The sequence below is a fragment of the Chelon labrosus genome (assembly GCF_963514085.1).
Source record: "Chelon labrosus genome assembly, chromosome: 21".
Taxonomy (NCBI): Eukaryota; Metazoa; Chordata; class Actinopteri; order Mugiliformes; family Mugilidae; genus Chelon; species Chelon labrosus.
Window position 1 is genome coordinate 1,663,885 of NC_140354.1, and position 19,255 is coordinate 1,683,139.

The 19,255-nt window shown below is 42.2% G+C and overlaps 1 protein-coding gene across 1 annotated transcript; it reads right to left on the reverse strand.

Moving 5' to 3' along the window:
• Positions 1-4,020: 4,020 nt before the first annotated feature.
• On the reverse strand, positions 4,021-17,937 carry LOC311507019 (adhesion G protein-coupled receptor E5-like; the record flags this gene model as incomplete). Its single annotated transcript, XM_084571211.1, is given in 12 exon segments — positions 4,021-4,062; positions 4,733-4,828; positions 4,906-5,074; positions 5,206-5,297; positions 5,378-5,416; positions 5,418-5,439; positions 5,544-5,761; positions 16,553-16,747; positions 16,849-17,013; positions 17,109-17,302; positions 17,428-17,550; positions 17,739-17,937. Coding segments are annotated over 12 exon segments (1,503 nt in total). The 5' UTR covers positions 17,887-17,937.
• Between the last annotated feature and the right edge of the window lie 1,318 nt (positions 17,938-19,255).

Sequence of the window (19,255 nt, forward strand, 5' to 3'; positions counted from 1 at the left end):
CATAATTTTAGGTGATCTGAACATCCACGTTGACACCCCCTCCTCCCCTTTTGCAGCTGAATTTCTTCAGATACTGGACTGTTTTAATTTAAAACAACTTGTTGATGTCCCCACGCACACCAGGGGACACACCTTGGACCTGGTCATTACAAATTCTGCCCCTCTCACCAAACTGCAGGTGTATGACCTAGGTGTGTCTGATCACAAGGCCATTTCTATGGATCTGCAATCCCCATCCAGCCTCTCCAAGCCTAAGCGGAATATCTGTTTCAGAAACCTAAAAAACATAAACCCAGAACTCTTGGCAGCAGACTTTCAACATCTTTCCACACACTTTTCATCAGCCGATGAAGCAGTGGACTACTACAACAGCCATCTGAGCAGCCTCCTGGACCTCCATGCCCCTGTTAAAACCAGAACAGTCACCTTCACCCGCTCAGCTCCCTGGTTCACAGATGGGCTTCGTAAGATGAGGGCAGCAGGGCGAGTCCTTGAGCGGCGCTTCAAAGCCTCTGGCCTCACTGTCCACAAACAAATGTACCGGGAGCAACAGCAAAAATATGGTCATTCCCTCAAAGATGCAAGGTCACAGTTTTACTCCAATGCCATCAGAAACAGTCCAGGAAATTCCAAGCAGCTTTTTTCCACTGTAAATCACCTTCTCAAACCACTACCCCCCCCCCCCCCCCCCCCACTTACTGCCACTACAGAAGAGCAGTGCAATAAATTCATGGATTTTTTCAAAAATTGCACATATTCGCTCTGCCCTTTTTGGTCCTCCCACCCAAACTGTTCCTACAACGTATACTGTCTCACAACCCCTAATCTGCTTTCCTGTGGTGAAGATGAAATCCTCTACCTGTCCTCTGGACCCTCTCCCAACCTCCCTGGTGAAAACCCATATCACTGTCCTAACCCCCCTGATCACCGCTGTTATAAATCATTCCCTCCAAACTGGTCACGTTCCCCCTGCCTTAAAAAATGCCATAATCAGACCATTACTCAAAAAAACCCACTCTTGATCCGGAAGTCCTATCCAACTATAGGCCCATTTCCAATCTCCCCTTCATATCAAAAGTACTTGAGAAAGCAGTTGCCACCCACCTTCTGGACCACCTCAAACATAATAACCTTTTTGAAAAATTCCAGTCCGGTTTCCGCTCCGCTCACAGCACAGAGACTGCCCTCGTCAGAGTCACAAACGACCTCCTCATGTCATCTGATGGTGGCTCTCCCCCTCTCTCCTCATCCTCCTGGATCTTTCTGCTGCTTTTGACACTGTCGACCATGGCATTCTTTTAAACCGGCTCCACCTCACCACTGGACTCAATGACACTGCTCTCAGTTGGTTCAAGTCATACCTCACAAACCGGACAGAATACATCTCCCTGGGTCACTCAAAATCACATCCACACACAGTCACCTGCGGTGTCCCCCAGGGATCAGTCCTTGGCCCCATCCTCTTCATCCTCTACCTCACCCCCCTTGGCCAAATCATCAGCCGTCACAAAATTTCATTCCACTGCTATGCTGATGACACACAGGCTCTATGTAAATGCCACAGCTGCAACCCCATCCTCACTGTCATCCCCATCAAAACTCACCTCCTGTCTGGAGGAGATAAAGGCATGGATGGAGCACAATTTCCTCCAACTAAACAGCTCCAAAACCGAAGCCATACTGATTAGTACCCCTCACCAGACCAAATCATCATCCATAACCAGCATCACCTTCTCTGGCTCCAACATCCCCCTTTCATCAACAGTCACTAATCTTGGTGTAAAAATGGACTCTCAACTCACGTTTGAAGCCCATATAAATCACCTCTGCAAGACTTCCTTCTACCACCTCCGTAACATTTCCAAACTCCGCCCCATTCTCTCCCTCTCAGATGCTGAAAAGCTGGTTCATGCCTTTGTCTCCTCCAGACTGGACTACTGTAACGCACTTCTCATCGGGATTCCTAGCAAGAGTCTGCAGAGGCTTCAGTACATCCAAAACTCTGCAGCTAGGATCCTGATGAGAGTGCGGAAAAATGAGCACATTACCCCCATTCTCCACTCACTCCACTGGCTTCCTGTCTCCACCAGGATTGAGTACAAGGTTTCCCTCCTCACTCACCAATGCATCCATGGACACGCACCCCCCTATCTCAAAGAAATTATCAGTCCACAAAACACAACACGCTCCCTCCGCTCCACTCACTCAAACTTCCTCCACATACCCAGAACCAGACGGAGGACCATGGGAGATAGGGCCTTCTGTGCTGCTGCCCCACGTCTGTGGAATGCCCTCCCTGACACCTTGAGGGCACCACAATCCACTGACTGTTTTAAAAAAGGTCTTAAGACATTTCTTTTTAGCAAAGCTTTTGGTCCCCTTTAGATGTTTTTTTTTTAAACCTTTTCTTCTTCTTTTTAACCTGTAGCACTTTGAGATCTTTGATGTAAAGTGCATTATAAATAAAATGTATTATTATTATTATTATTATTATTAAAACAAAAAGCAGTTTCTGTAATTCAACTGGCTATTATGGCTATTATTATCCACTGTCACATAAACAAAAGCCACAGTTATCAGATGGCTTTTGAGGATCACAAGGATGATTAGGTGCCTCAAGGGTACTGGCATGTACTAAAGATGACTCTGAAAGATATCTTAGAATAATTTAGACATAAATATATTATGTGTTTAAAATGTGACATGGGGTAGAGTAAAAACCGAAAGATGTTTTTAAACTTTCTCCATCCATACGGTTTGTTAGCATGTTGAAATTTTGAGGCTTCAGAGGTTTTTTTCTGAGGCCATTATGTCTGCGATCTCACATAAACAGGAGGAAAGGGGGTAGGGTCTCCCATTTCCTCTTTATATATAATTGTTTTCTTTTAGGTTGTGCAGGCAAATCCTGCAGTATGTGACACAGGGTATCAGACATGAAGGGGGAAAGTAGCAGAGTACCGTTGAGCCCTGACATAAGACAGCTTTAACCTTCTGCTTTTCATAGCTGGTTTATTCTTTATATAAAATCAAACTGAAGGAAAGTGGCGTGAAGTCCCTTACACAGATGCCTTGAAAATGAGGTACATCAGAATATTTATTCAGTTTGAAGCTTCTAGTAGAAAATTGTGCAATAGTATAATAGTATAATAAACACTTCTTCTTATAATAATAAACATGAGGGAAGACATACAACGTAAAAAGAAAAAGTAGAACAAATGTGAGCATTTTCACCCAACAACAATTTGAATGTCCCATTATATACGAAACTACCATACACTACTAATAATGTTAATACTGCAGAAAGTGCTAAATAAAGTTGAAATCCCAAAACATAAATAGACAAACTATTAAAATATGTCTGATACAATACACAGTGCAAGAATGCCCAGCAAGATACTGTACACACAGTACATTTAAAATATAGCTCTGTTTCAAACTGTCCTTGGGTCCGGGAACAATTTGTAAAAAATAACAATAATTATAATAAATCTCTAAGATTGTCTTTGTTGGTTGAATAAAGTACCTGGATAAGACAACAAGCATTCTTAGATAAACATGATAAAAGGCGTCTTCTTAATATCATCATAATTTTGATCAAAATCAGTAAAATGGAAATTCACATATAAATATTTTTTTTAACATTTGTTGTCTTAAATCATTCATTCTTTCATTCATTCATCTTCTGTAACTGCTTGTCCTGTGAAGGGTCGCAGCTGTCATTGGGAGAGAGGCGGGGTATACCCTGGACAGGTCTCCAGTCTGTCGCAGGACCAACACAGAGAGACAGACAACCATTCACACCCACACTCACACCTACGGCCAGTTTAGAATCACCAGTGAACCTAACCAGCATGTCTTTGGACAGTGGGAGGAAGCTGGAGCACCCGGAGAGACAAGGACCTTCTCATTATTTACAAAAGAAAGCAAAGTGATGCATCGGCTACTTGTGGCAGGGCAGTAGATGACTGTGAAATGGCAGTCTTCAGCGAATCAGTTTCTCCCAAGTCACCGTCCAGCTCCTCAAATGTGCGACTCTCCTGTGTCGTGGGTGCTCTTGGATGTCTGAGGACAGTAAAAGGGAGAGACAGTTCACTTAGTCATGAAAAAAACTTTGGGTGCACTTCCATTATTAGGAAGGCCTTTCTTTGTCATTTCACACTGCATGTACTACCTCATCATCTTCAAATTTGGAAAGAAATAGGTGTTTGATTTTGGAAGATCAGTCATCAGTGATTTAACCCCATTAAAGAGGACACATTGCGCTTTTTCAGTTTTTACCTATTGTATAGTTGTGAGCATGTAAAAGGTGTGCAAATTTAGAAAAGCTCCATGCAAAGCCAGGAACCCCTTCTCTTAAACTGCCTGGAATGCTCTTTGAAGTAAAGCTTTTTGTTTAGCTGCTAATTAAATATGTAATAGAGCGACTGACCAAAATCAACAAAGGCCAGCTGACAAGAGTAGAATGAGTGATTGAGAGGGACTTCTCAAAGACAGTGGAGCAAATAGTGCTCCAGATGCTGCAACATGAGATAAATAATGTGTTGTTCTGAACTTTAAATCATGCAAACTTCTTTTAGTAGACTGAATAGACAATACCTATTCAGTTATCCCACTACTGGTTAAATGTCAACCCACGTCAACCCACGCCTTTTTATTTTACTGTTGCTTGATGAGCAATGAAGGCACTTGTTTGACAAAGAACTGCTGCAGTGGAATATAAATATCTGCTTACGTGTGCTTTGCTGGATAGGGAGCTACTAAACTCCGTCTTGGTCTTCTTCCAAGGTGCGCAGAGTCTGGAAAGGATGTTTCTATACTCGTCCCTCACCTGAAATTTGACTACAAATTGAGTTTTGATACCAAAAGAGGAGGCATAGCTTTATTTGTGAGAGGAATTGGGCCAACCTGTTTGGAAAACAGACAGTGCATGACAAAGAGCATCAATCCCTGAAGGCTGGCGAAGATGGTGAACAAGTAGGACATGGCTATGGTGCCCTCCTGAAACTGGAAACAGCCGAAAATCCACATGGTGCCCAGAACGCACAGATGAGCCACTGCAGTGATGGTGAATGCCCTGCAGGAGGCAATGCAGACTCATGAAGGACATTTCTGACACACTTCAACAGTATAACCATGGAAAAGTATGTTTCACCACAGAATACGAATCTGACATTGCTGGCAGTTTTTGGGTCAGTAGTGACTTACTTTATTTTCTGCAGTTTGTCCAGATCAGGGTTCAGACTGGAGAACTTCTGTACCAACTTCCACACAGTGATGAGAAAGAAGAAAATGTTTATCTAAAAGAAAACAGAGATGAGGTTAGAGAAATTCATGGGGATGCCATTTAAATCTAATAATAATTTTCTCGAATACTTACAAAGATGATAACACAGGCAGGGCCAAAGAAACTCCAAATGGGATTCCAAGTTTAGCCAGCAACTGAAATGCAAACAGCTTAATACTCAGGATATATTTCAACATGACCTTGAGAATCAAGCTTGAATAAAATTTCAACATCAGTAGAGGGAATAAAGGGAACTTACTATGTCTTGGTGCCATAGCCCTTGGGATTAGCTAATGCAGAGACAGCAACAATTGCCGCTGGGACTCCATAGCCACCTGCCATCATGTAGCGGGTTTTAAAGTTGGCATTAAAGACCAGGACTACCATCCTGAAGAGTTGTACGCCCTCCAGACACATCCAGCAAAACGCTGCCAGGTAGAAGAAATGCAACAGTCCTGCTACCACTGCACAGCCAACCTAATGGGGCGAGGGAAGAATAAGAATAGCAGCCGTGTAAATGGGGACAAACCATGATGAAAGAGATGGGAGAAAGAAGGAGATAATACTTACTGAGTTTTAGTTTATAAATCTTTAGTATACTATACATATAAATAATTCAGTAGCTGACTCTGTATCAGAATCTGTAGCACTACTGTGACTTATTGTCTATTCCTCCACCATATTTGAAGGTACACTCTAAGAAGTGAAACATGGATGTTGTTTGCATTACATAATTTTTGTAAGGTGAAACTATTGAATAATTCCACTTTTGAAGAATAAATCAAGAGAGTTTCATTGCATTAATGTAATACAAAAAGGTTTTGGGATTACAAAATTGTGCTGAATTGAATCTACGTAATCAAGTTATTTAAAACACACTGCAGGCGTTAAAATGAATGAAGACCATCCCAAAGCGGTTTCCGTACTTTCTTGCACATACGCAGTGTGGCTGAGGACGCCTTGGAAGACACGCCAATAGACATATACACTCACCGGCCACTTTATTAGGTACACCTTGCTAGTACCGGGTTGGACCCCCTTTTGCCTTCAGAACTGCTTTAATCCTTCGTGGCATAGATTCAACAAGGTACTGGAAACATTCCTCAGAGAGTTTGGTCCATATTGACATGATAGCATCACGCAGTTGCTGCAGATTTGTCGGCTGCACATCCATGATGCGAATCTCCCGTTCCACCACATCCCAAAGGTGCTCTATTGGATTGAGATCTGGTGACTGTGGAGGCCATTTGAGTACAGTGAACTCATTGTCATGTTCAAGAAACCAGTCTGAGATCATTCGCGCTTTATGACATGGCGCGTTATCCTGCTGGAAGTAGCCATCAGAAGATGGGTACACTGTGGTCATAAAGGGATGGACATGGTCAGCAACAATACTCAGGTAGGCTGTGGCGTTGACACGATGCTCAATTGGTACTAATGGGCCCAAAGTGTGCCAAGAAAATATCCCCCACACCATTACACCACCACCACCAGCCTGAACCGTTGATACAAGGCAGGATGGATCCATGCTTTCATGTTGTTGACGCCAAATTCTGACCCTACCATCCGAATGTCGCAGCAGAAATCGAGACTCAGCAGACCAGGCAACGTTTTTCCAATCTTCTATTGTCCAATTTTGGTGAGCCTGTGCGAATTGTAGCCTCAGTTTCCTGTTCTTAGCTGACAGGAGTGGCACCCGGTGTGGTCTTCTGCTGCTGTAGCCCATCCGCCTCAAGGTTCGACGTGTTGTGCGTTCAGAGATGCTCTTCTGCATACCTCGGTTGTAACGAGTGGTTATTTGAGTTACTGTTGCCTTTCTATCAGCTCGAACCAGTCTGGCCATTCTCCTCTGACCTCTGACATCAACAAGGAATTTGCGCCCACAGAACTGCCGCTCACTGGATATTTTCGGACCATTCTCTGTAAACCCTAGAGATGGTTGTGCGTGAAAATCCCAGTAGATCAGCAGTTTCTGAAATACTCAGACCAGCCCGTCTGGCACCAACAACCATGCCACGTTCAAAGTCACTTAAATCACCTTTCTTCCCCTTTCTGATGCTCGGTTTGAACTGCAGCAGATCGTCTTGACCATGTCTACATGCCTAAATGCATTGAGTTGCTGCCATGTGATTGGCTGATTAGAAATTTAAGTTAACGAGCAGTTGGACAGGTGTACCTAATAAAGTGGCCGGTGTATACTACTCGAAGGTTCAATGACACAGTGCTCTATTAGGACATAGTGGAGAATAAAATGCAGTATAATCGAGACGTGTCTTGGTTCATGCTTGTATGGGAGTTGATTTGCCATGCACATTCCTGTTCGACTACCTCACATGGATATGTGGTTTAAAGCTGATAATAAATAAATTATATACATATTACAATAAAATACATAAAAAGCAATCAATGGGAATCGAACCCTTGCTTCACTAACGAAAGACCGTTGTTTTTTCAATGTACCACTAACCCCTTTCGTTTCGCGTGTATGACATTGGACCTTTTGATCTACGTCACTAATTCGCTCTACCTTCGGTAGTTTACTAGCCTGGGTGTTCCCATACTGCTTTGCGCGCGATTTCATTCTCGCTGCAAAAGCAGTCTGGAAACCATCGCCCATATTTTCGCCTGAGATAGGGAACCAATCACAGAACAGGGGGGGGGGGGGGCAGCAAGACGATGACGACGTCTATGCGCGACACCGAAGCTTGTAGTGTGTTAATCCAACATGGCAGCGGACCTAACGTTACCGTTCGATGGAGCCTTAGACAGTGTTTTAAGTAGCTTAGAACGCAAGTTTATTTAAAAAAAAGAGCAACGTTTGGCGTTGAAAGACTTCATTGCCAAGAAGGATGTGTTTGCTCTGCTACCAACAGGCTTTGGCAAAGCCTTATTTACCAGCTAGCCCCGTTGGTGGCTAAGGCTATGGGGCTTAGCGAGATAGACTCTGTGGTTTTTTTGATACAACAGGTCTGCAGAGTGACCATATATGCCTTCTACCCTCATATTGACTTTGCACAAACGGCAATAATCATTAAACGCCATCGTCTTCTCATGGACAGTAAAGCTTCTTCTTCCTCGTCGAATTTCTGTCGCTCTACATATGTTATCTGGTATATCTGATACGCTGATACGATTGGCTATGAATCGCGCGCAAGGCAGCATGGGAATTACCATGCAATTGATAGACATTCGTAGCGCCCAATAAACGGCTCTAGGCATTTGTAAAACCACGCCTCAAATACGAGAAAATGAACACGTAGTTTCCAGACCAGCATCTCATTGAGATGTGCAGTCGCGTCAGCCAGGCTAGTAGTTTACACTAATGTTTATGTTACAGCAGAGCCTTTTCTTGCTATGGAGAGCCGAAGTCCCGCCCTTCTACTTCCGGTCCATGGGACCTATCTTTCGAAAAAATATGAACGGGAGTTAATGGAGAGATCATAATTATTTTTTGGTCCCGTTCGAATTGTGGCATGAATTTCACATATGATGTGTGTGAATTTAAAAGATAATTTTTCACGTCAAGAGATAAATTATTTGATGTAAATAAGCTGAACAACATTCGGTTTTGTATGAGATCGCTTAGTGAACTACATCTCTCGTCTCGAACAATGTACGTCACTAGAGAACTATGGCTGTCTCCTTGTTGAGCTTTACCGTCTTCTTCCAGGACGAAGGCAGAAGCATCAAATGAGGTGAAAATCATTATAAATCGGGTCATGTCGAGAGCTGTAGTTACACGAAGGGAGTTTTGGTCGGTTCTGTACGCGCCAGCATGCGGGACTTGTAGTTCGTTTAATTACGTATTTTCCATAGCGTTTTACTTAACTATCTTGCGACAAACTGTGACATTCTTGACATGTAAAATCATTTTTTATTCTGAAAAACAATATATGTATAATCCAAGGCACAAGTCGATCGGGACCAGAAAATAATTTATCTTTCGCCATAGACTGCCGTTCATATTTTTTTCGAAAGATAGGTCCCATGGAGGCAATCGGAAGGGGCGGGACTTCGGCTCTCCATAGGCGAACTAGGCAAATGCTTAGGGCCCCCAAGCCACCAGGGGGCCCCAAAGCTGCATGTTCATCCTCATCTGAGAATTAAAATGTTCTGTCTTTATCTGTAGCTATCTCATGTGTTTGTTACATCCCTTATATGCTTAAAAATAAACGTCGTAGGATATAAATAAAATAAACTGCAATAATAAGCAGTGACTGGTGTTTTTGTGGCAATACTGCATCATATTCGTTGGACCGCAGTGTCGCAATGTGAGTGACGTAGCGGGCCGCCGACAGGCGTGATGGGCATGATTGACAGCTACTCATCCTTCCCGTTAGCGTGAATATTAAACAAAACAAACACAATAGGCGCGTTCGACTTGATGCAGATCTGTCTGAGTCTGACTTGATGTGATGCATGCTGGGATGGACGCAATGCATGCTGGTTAGAAATCCTGTCCGACTTGAGTCAGACCAGAGCCCGTCTACGGAGAGCCTTCCCACTCTCTATTAAGTCCCATTGTAACGAATTTTGGTTGCAGTTCCACCAGATTTCCACTGGGGGCGATCGCCATGAGTGCAACATGAATGGGACTCTATGGAGCTAAACGGCTAAATGTGTCTCTTTCACCCGATTGTCGTTGAGAAATCTCAGATTTGATTGTAGGTTTTGCAAGTTCAACATGGGTTATAGGTCAAAAGTTGAATGAACGAGAACTTATGTCCTTTCGTTTTCTTACAGGTTGAGTTGTTGTTGCCCATAACACGCTAGCATTGTGCTAATGAACGCTGATTGGTCAGTGAAGGACTGATTACGACCAGATCCCGCTTGACGGCATCGTGGCATCCGAAGCGGGACCAGAATGTTAAGACGGACTTTTTCGCCCAAGTTTTTTTTTTTTCGGCCCGGTCTTTTAAAACAAAGAAACAGAAACTCTTCTAGCACGATTATTTACCCGTGTCAGCTGTGTTGTCCATGCCTCGAGAGAAAAGAAAGTGCAGAGCGCGAAAGCACCAAAGCAGTGACTGAAGGATTGCCGTAAAGCAGTATCTGGTCGTACGATGTGTATGACGTCATTGACATTTAAAAATACTTTTTAAAGCAAAATAAGTGACTCTAAAAAATCAAACACCCAGCAGTGTGTAATTTCTTTGCATCTCCTTTCAAATTCAATATTCAAATTACTGCACAAAAAATTATATCCTGAGAAAAGTGGATTTTGAGGGGTACTGCTCCATAGACCGCCATTCATTCTGCACTCGTCCTGAGAGCGCCCTCATATGGAATCAGAGTGGAACTGCAACAGTTCAGAACCCGGAAGTTCAGTGAGAGTGGAACTTCTCCCCATATTAGACGTTCTCTGGTTGCTCTCCAACGAACTGCACGACCGGAAACCCGCCCTCATGACGTCAGGTCAAAGACGTGATTGGGCAGTTTGGGAGGAATCTCCTCATGACGATTTTGACGTTTCTCGCTTCGTTATGTTGGAATATGCGAAAATGAACAGAAATGGAAGGGATACCTTCTTATATGTGATTTCTGCAACAATGGTAGGCTGGCCTACTGAAAACGTTGTACATCTGACTGCAGTTCAATGCAGAGTTCATTTCTTCGATTAAACAGTAAAAAGGCATTTTTAACATGTTGGTAACAGTAGAATAAGCGGGATAATGGACTTCACTCCATTAGACTATCTGAAAATAAAAACAGCCTGGGCTATTGGCTCAACTGTCAGCACGCTCGCCTCCCGATCCGAGGTGCTGCTGGTTCGAGTCCGGGCGTGTGCAGAGTTCAACACAACGCAGGTTACATTCTAAGGCTTCACGTTGGGACCTTTTACCATCTAGAATGCGTGCATTCAATTTGTAGAAGTGTCGTCCATTATCCTTTACTTATATCGTAGTACTGCTTCTTCAGTATCATCCTAAATTGGTTTAGTGGGTAACACGTCAGTCTGGCGATCGGCCGTCCGTAGTTCAAATCTTGTTAACGGTTAGTAGGTTTTTGGGGTTCTTCTTCACACCTGTCTGTCCAAAAATGAAAACAAATGGCATTTAATCTCTATCTCAATATCTTTCTGTGAATTCGTTTCATGGTTGAGTTACAGGTGCTAAACGACTTTGGGTGTAAAAGTAAATATTCAAATCAGTAGCCTAATCAGCAGTTCATGTTCGCCAAGATTGGAGACCAAAGCACTATGCTACTTAATCCTTATTCAGTAGATTTGCTGCTATTCACAATCCTTTGCATACAGCATGCTTGTTGTAACACGGGTATAAATTCCGGTAACTCCAAAGGTTCTATTTCGTCAGCAACAACGAATGCAAACACCGCGAGATCCGCCATTGTTTACATGAAGTTGACCGTGTCCGACTTGTCTGCAGCCGTTTTATGCTCCACCCCTACAGTCGGCGTAAGATCACGCTGACGTAAGCAAGTCAGACTCAGACAGGCGCAGACAAGTCGAACGCGCCTCATATTTTCTCCTGAGATAGGGAACCAATCACAGAACGGGGGGGGGGGCAGCAAGACGATGACGACGTCTATGCGCGACACCGAAGCTTGTAGTGTGTTAATCCAACATGGCAGCGGACCTAACGTTACCGTTCGATGCAGCCTTAGACAGCTTTAAGTAGCTTAGAACGCAAGTTTATTTAAAAAAAAGAGCAACGTTTGGCGTTGAAAGACTTCATTGCCAAGAAGGATGTGTTTGCTCTGCTACCAACAGGCTTTGGCTATGAATCGCGCGCAAGGCCGCATGGGAATTACCAGGCGCATTTGATAGACATTCGTAGCGCCCAATAAACGGCTCTAGGCATTTGTAAAACCACGCCTCAAATACGAGAAAATAAACACGTAGTTTCCAGACCAGCATCTCATTGAGATGTGCAGTCGCGTCAGCCAGGCTACTATGCTACCTAATCCTTATTCAGTAGATTTGCTGCTATTCACAATCCTGCTATTCACAAGCATGCTTGATGTAACACAGGTATAAATTCCGGTAACTCCAAAGCTTCTATTTCGTCGGCAACAACGAATGCAAACACCGCGAGATCCGCCATTGTTTACACGAAGTTGACCGTGTCCGACTTGTCTGCAGCTGTTTTATGCTCCACCCCTACAGTCGGCGTAAGATCACGCTGACGTAAGCAAGTCAGACTCAGACAGGCGCAGACAAGTCGAACGCGCCTAATAATGGCATCAAACAGAAGTTTTCTCAGTTACGCGGAAAACGGAAGAAAAAGAAAACAGTGGAAGAACAACGGTCAAAAGATAAAGGTAAGGCATTTGTTGGTGACGTGGCGTGGGCTGGATAGGTGGAGGTGAAACGCCGTTTAGCAAGTTTGTTTATTTGTCCTGCTAGCCAGCTCGCTAGCTCGCTAGCCCTGGATAAATGTTAGCTAGCTAGCCCTGGATAAATGTTAGCTAGCTGGGATTTGTTCGTCACAAACTCACAAATGTAAAATGAATATGTCGCATGTGAATGGACAGTCTGTCCTGTCATGGTCATTTTCAAGTTTGTGTGTATTATATAGGCCTCTAATTAGAAGTGTGCTACAGTTTTCTAATTTAAATAAATATTTGAAACGTTTGTCTCTTAAGTGATTTATACATATGACGCATTGTGTTTATTTTATACTATTGTGGCAGTGGATCATTTATCTTATTTCTTTCTTTCACTAGTCCTATGTGTAAATGAATGCAGAAAACTCTTAAAAGTGACAACTTTGTTATTGGGCACACTGTACGTCACAGTGTTTAATATAAAAACAGATTCATTTTAATTTTCTGTATTACAGCAACATCACTGCAATTATAAAATATGAATATGCACTAATGATCTGTTTTACGTGATAACCTAAGGACCCTTGTCTTTGCAGGAGCAATTCTAGAATATTTTGGAGCTCCAGACGTTGAGCCAGAGGGATCTTCTTAACTTCCTGACCAGGGGGGTATTCCATCAACATAGCTAAGAATTGCCAGATTTAGGTGTAAGCTTGAAGCTTGACTAAGCTCCACTTCTCAATCTATCTCCAAGTCGTTCCATCAAGTGAAATCAGCTGGCTCCACCTGACGCTTAGTCAAGCCTCACCTGTTAAGTTTCAACTTGTGCACGCCCACAGGAAAAATAAAAAGCCCATTATAGTCGAGTGCCGAAAAGCAAGGGAAAGCGTGCAGAAATGTTCTCTGCAGCGGAGCAAACCCTCCTCATGGAGGTATATGAGGATTACAGCCACATAATCCGAAAGAAGGGCAATACCGCGGCAAAATAAAGCGAGGGATGTGGCGTGGCAGAATATTGCCGACAGGCTGAATGCGTAAGTGACAAAGAAAATTAAGTATTTCAGCATCATCATGTTATATAAATCCCCCATCAAAGGGACAAAATATATGTAGACAATAATCTACTAATTGATTTCTTGATGTTTTTTGTTTTAAACTAATCAATTATGTGGACCTATTAATGCAACCAAACCCCTAAAATTAAAAGGAAAATCCCCAAAGAACAAAAAGACAGCCCTAATAAGTAACATTCATATGAACATAATTAAAATAGCATTATTGTTTCACTGCAATTTATGTGAAATTTTCCATATTTTATCATTTGGCAGCCCTAGTAGTAATGTTAGAAAGTGATATTCATCACATTTATCAACTGATTGTTATGCAAATCGATGGGATAGCTTTAATTTATTTCCTACATGGCCAATTGCTCTGTTTAATTGTATAGAATTTATATCATTTTCATTTAAGCCTGTCATTTTTACATGCTGTATTTGTGCTACTTCTGTATTTTGTCCCAGATGCTATATGTTGAAATGTTGTATTTTCATTTTATTTTATGTAAAGCACTTTGAATCACCTTGTGCTAAAATGTGCTATATAAAGTTGCCTTGCCTACATTTTTGATAATGATAGGCTACATTTAATCAAAGTATTTTACAAGACTGTCACAAACCTGCAATTGCATAGAATGTCTCCTTGATCCGCTGTGGGTCATGATGGCCAGGGAAGGTGATGTAGATATTAAGGAACTGCTTCAGGGCCAGGTAGACTGCTCTTACCTGTAATGTGTTTGCTCTGTGTCATGTTTAATGTATAAATGTGAAAGATAACTATGGAAATTACTTTATTCAAATAAATATATTACTTCATTGCTATCTGTCTCTGTTTCCAATTAGTCATGGCCTATGACAATATGACATCATGGACACCCCCATGTGATCATCTCAACTCCTTTGCATAATATGTGGCGATGCTGGAAATAATCACAAATGAATAGAGGACATATAATTGTTACCTCTCTGCAAACAGTTGCCTTGCTTAACTTCTCAGCATCACCAACACTGTAGAGAAATGTACCGCTGGCAAAGAACCGCAGTGCAATACAGACTGACTGCACAGTGGTCAGAGACTGGCTGCGGCGAGTGACCCTCATAATGTGTGGTTCAAGCAAACTGCATAAATACGCAATGCTTTGCCTGCTGAACCGGTACCTCTCCCACAGGTACGCATCTGTGCGGGTCAACGGGTTGGTCCTGTCCTGGAAGACCCTTGGTGCTGGTGGTGGTTTTACACATTTACATCTAATTGTGGTTTGGTGTACATATTCAATCTTTTATTTTCAATGCCTCAATTTCCTTTTATTATATTTTTTGGCTAATTAGTTTAATTTTATTAATTAATTTATTTGTGTCTTATTTTTTATTATATTTTATTTTCATGATAATGTTCTTTAATGTACTTATAGATAATATATAATTATTAGTATAAATAATTTCTTTAATACATTTTATTATATATTTTATGTTTTACATATTATTTTATCATTCCATGACAGTTGTGTGTCTCTGTTTCTGTCTATTGGACATTCTTTGATCATAGATGGTGCTAAGCTTCACTTTTAGCCTGCTACAGACCAGGTTTGCCCGGCAGCATAAGTTACCATGGTTACTTGGCTGGCATTCACATTAGCCACCTTGGTGGAACAGGGCTGAGGCTCAGATTGATGGAACGGAAACCTGAGCCACAGTTCTGGCTTGGCCATGGTTGAGGCTTAGCCGGAGTCATAGTTTCCATGGTTACTGAGTTGGGGCTAATCTCAGCCTCTTTGATGGAACCGAACCCTCACTCATATTAGCCAGACTTGGCCATTTAAGCTTGGCTTTGCCTTTAGCCTGCTTGATGGAATACCCCCCAGAACCATCACATAAACTGTTATTATTACTTTGATTAAGTATATTAGGTGTTGCTGATAAGTGACTGTGATGTTAAATAAGCATTATTTTTAGTGTTGTTTTGTTTTCATTGTTGCACTTTAAAATCAATGTTGGTTTGTTCTATTTTCTTATGTAAACATTTTTATAAACACTCAAAATATGTTTTATTTATTGACATATAGAGGATTGTTGTTTTCCTTGTATTATAGTTTTTTATCAGTTTAACTTGCCTGAGTGCCCCCCCCCCCACCCGACAACCAACCATAGATACATTTTGCACTGAATGCAGTCGTTTTGCACAGACTCCAGTAATGCACAATTGTCACTATCTATATTTATATTACTTACTTGCCTATTTTTTATAGTTAGTTTGCTAATTTTATTCTATTTTTATACTCTTAATTTTACTGTTTCTGCTTTGACTTGCAGTGGGACCAGGGTAACTAATTTCGTTCCACCTCATGTACCAACATGTGTGTAATGACAATAAAACTCCTTGAATCCATCTAAGGGTTAGTAATCTCTTCATCGTAGTTTGACAAACTAGGGGCCCGCAAACAGCATCTTGCTTAGGGCCCCCACGAAGCTAGAAACAGCCCTGAGTACAATCAACAAAACACTACAACATAAATACAACTCATTTGTGTCAAGTGAATTCAACATAAGCGCGTTGAGTGAATTCAACATAAGCGTGTTGAGGAACTTCAACATAAGCGCGTTGAGTACCTTCAACATAAGCGCGTTGAGTACCTTCAACATAACATAACCGCGTTGAGTAACTTCAACATAAGTGCGTTGGGTAAATTCAACATAACATAACCGCGTTGATTAAATTCAACATAAGCGCGTTGAGTAGTATTTAATTAAGATGGTTTGGTGGGATTTGCTTAAAAGCATGTAGTAATAATTAGTTTTCTAGTATTCTTCCCATTTATTCAGCCTAGTTTCGTGGGACCGGTTGCCATAACTATATTAAGTAAATGTGATGTTTCATTTCTTAGAGTGTAGCTAAACATTTATACTTTTATAACTTTTATATATTTACCCAGCTCGCTGTCTGAGAGATTCCCGCAAGGAAGACAAGATTAGCAATAAAGAGGCTGATGCACAGGTGAAGGTGGATGGTGGTTCTTGGGCTTTGTATGGAGCGGATCATCGAGAACGTCAAGATGCAGACAAACAGGCAAATCAGTGAAAGGGACAGACCCACCCAAGTGAGCAGCTGCAACTGAAACTTGTCCTGTTGGGAAAGAAAGGAGGTGGTTACATTACAAAACACAAAAGCTGACTCAGCTGTAAGCATCATGGTTTACATCATTGTGCATGTAAAGGAGTGTTCACCTCCATCTCATAGAGGGCCATGAGCACAGCAAAGCTGCTCAGATGATTACAGGAACACACGGTGTAGTCACGATTTGACTCCACCACACTGCAGCCACGAGCAGACCATGACCCCCCTTCCCATGAAGAATCCCAGAACACAAATATGTGGGGAGTGTCATTTGACTGTAAAACAAATGAACACACCAGAGATAATGGACGTGAGCTAACAGTCAAACAACTTGAAACGGAACACACAAAGAATTGTATTTCTTCTTTACCTTTTGTTCCAGGTGGTACAAAGTAAGTTTGACTGGCTCTTTGAGAAGGCTTGTGTTTCTGTTACTGACAGTGACAGTCACCACTTTGGAGTTTATCTTAAAGGTCTGGTTTTCTTGTGGTTTCATCCCAGCAAAGAAACCATCTGCAGAGTCTTCCAGGTTTGAATAGCTCAACAAGGACACTGTTGTGAAGCCTGTAACAAGAATAAGATGATTACTCTGCATTATTGAGAGGTCAGTGAGTACATTTGGGAGTCAGATCTTCAAGTCTTCAGTCTTCAAGTTGTTTGAATGTGTTGTTTACAAGTATGATTGTTACCGGGGTAATGAGAAGGATCTCCAGCAGCTGTCTCCATCTGGATGTCCAGCTGAGCTCGTGTAGATGATAAAGTCTTAGCTCCTTGGGGTAACACAGACTCTCTATGTACTAGCAGATCCATCTCTGCACCCAGACACAAAAACAAGCTTTTTATGAACAGGCACTGCTTGTCTGGATATGTAGTAAGTAAGACACCACCTATCTGAAAATAAAATCCCTGAGACATTTGAAAAAGCAAATTTGTTGTTTTGATTATGATTAAAAAGCTGAGACTGCACTGTACAATGTTTAGCTATCAATTTCTGTTTAACCTGTATGAGTGGAGGCTCTCTTCATCCGAGGGGCCTTGATGAAGGGCCCTATGAGCCTCAGAGCGTTCTCCACCAAGTCCAGAAAGATGGAGACTTTCCTGTTATCGTTGAAGGCTCCTCCGGACAAGAGTTCGTCGATGATAGCCATCAATTTCTACAGTCACAGGAGGAGGAGGAGGAGGAGAGGGAGTGGTAGGGAGCAGGGAGAAACAAGAAACACAGTCAGACAGAGACAGACTCTCAGGCTGCATACCACTGTCAACATAAACAGTCTACAGTGTTGGGACCGACATGTGGATACCATGTGACAGAGCATTTCCTGTTTCTATTCCGGTGGTGAGGATCTTGAATTTGTATTGAATTGAATTTAACCTTTAGTAAGTCCTCTCCATCAGGCTCCTTTGGATTTTCATTCTCTGTTAGCTCCTGACAGCCTTTCTCAAGGTCGTGCACAATGGGAAATTTATGGAGGAAGGATTTGGGGGGAGGATGAAACCAATATATGAGACAATAGACTATTTGCTGAACAGTGATAAAACAGTCGTCATTGTGGAGTTACCTCTTTCAGGCCGTTCATATCTTTCAAAACATCGCAGTTTAATTCTGAGGAAACAGAATGTTAGACGCGTCAAGGGAGCTTCCTGGTGTTCACGCACCTTCTACAGAGGCACCATCAAGAGCATCCTGACCAGCTGCATCACTGCATGGTACGGCGCCTGCACCGCGTCCTGCCCCAAGACCCTCCATCGCATAGTGAGAACAGCTGAGAAGATAATCGGTGTCTCTCTCCCTTCCCCCCAGGACATTTACGACACCCGTCTCACCCACAAATCCCTCTGCATTGCCCACCCGTCACACAACTTCCTCAGTCTGCTGCCATCAGAGAGGAGACTGCGGAGTCTTCAGGCCAGGACCAGCAAACTCAAAGACAGCTTCATCCACCAGGCTGTCAGGAAGCTCAATTCCTTACCTGCTCTGCCCCCTCTACCCGTTCTGCTCCCCGCTCACACATACACACACACTAACCTGGGACTCGGATCCCCCCACCACCACCACCCCACGGACTATACTTCATCTGAGAGACCAGTATTGTATTATACTGTATTATATATATCATACCCTTTGCACCTGCCCAACTCAGGGGTTGCACCAGCCACTTTATGACCTATGGTATTAGCCTTAGTTTGTAGCTCATTTTATTTTTATTCTATTTTTTTATTTTTTTTTATTTAGGTATGTATGCGTGTAGTATATATGTGTATATGTATATGGGTGTGTATATGTATATACGTATATACATCTTATATTTTTACATTTCATATTTGTACATTTTGTGTTTAAGTTGCTGCACCGCAGGCCTTTTGAGGAAAGTAATTTCAATCCTGTTATGTGTTGCACATGTCAGAATTGACAATAAAGCTGACTTTGACTTTGACCTTGACTTCACTGCATACATAAAGGTTCTTTTTGAATATTCACGGAACACCAGTCTAGCTTTGAATGCTGAAAAAAAGAGT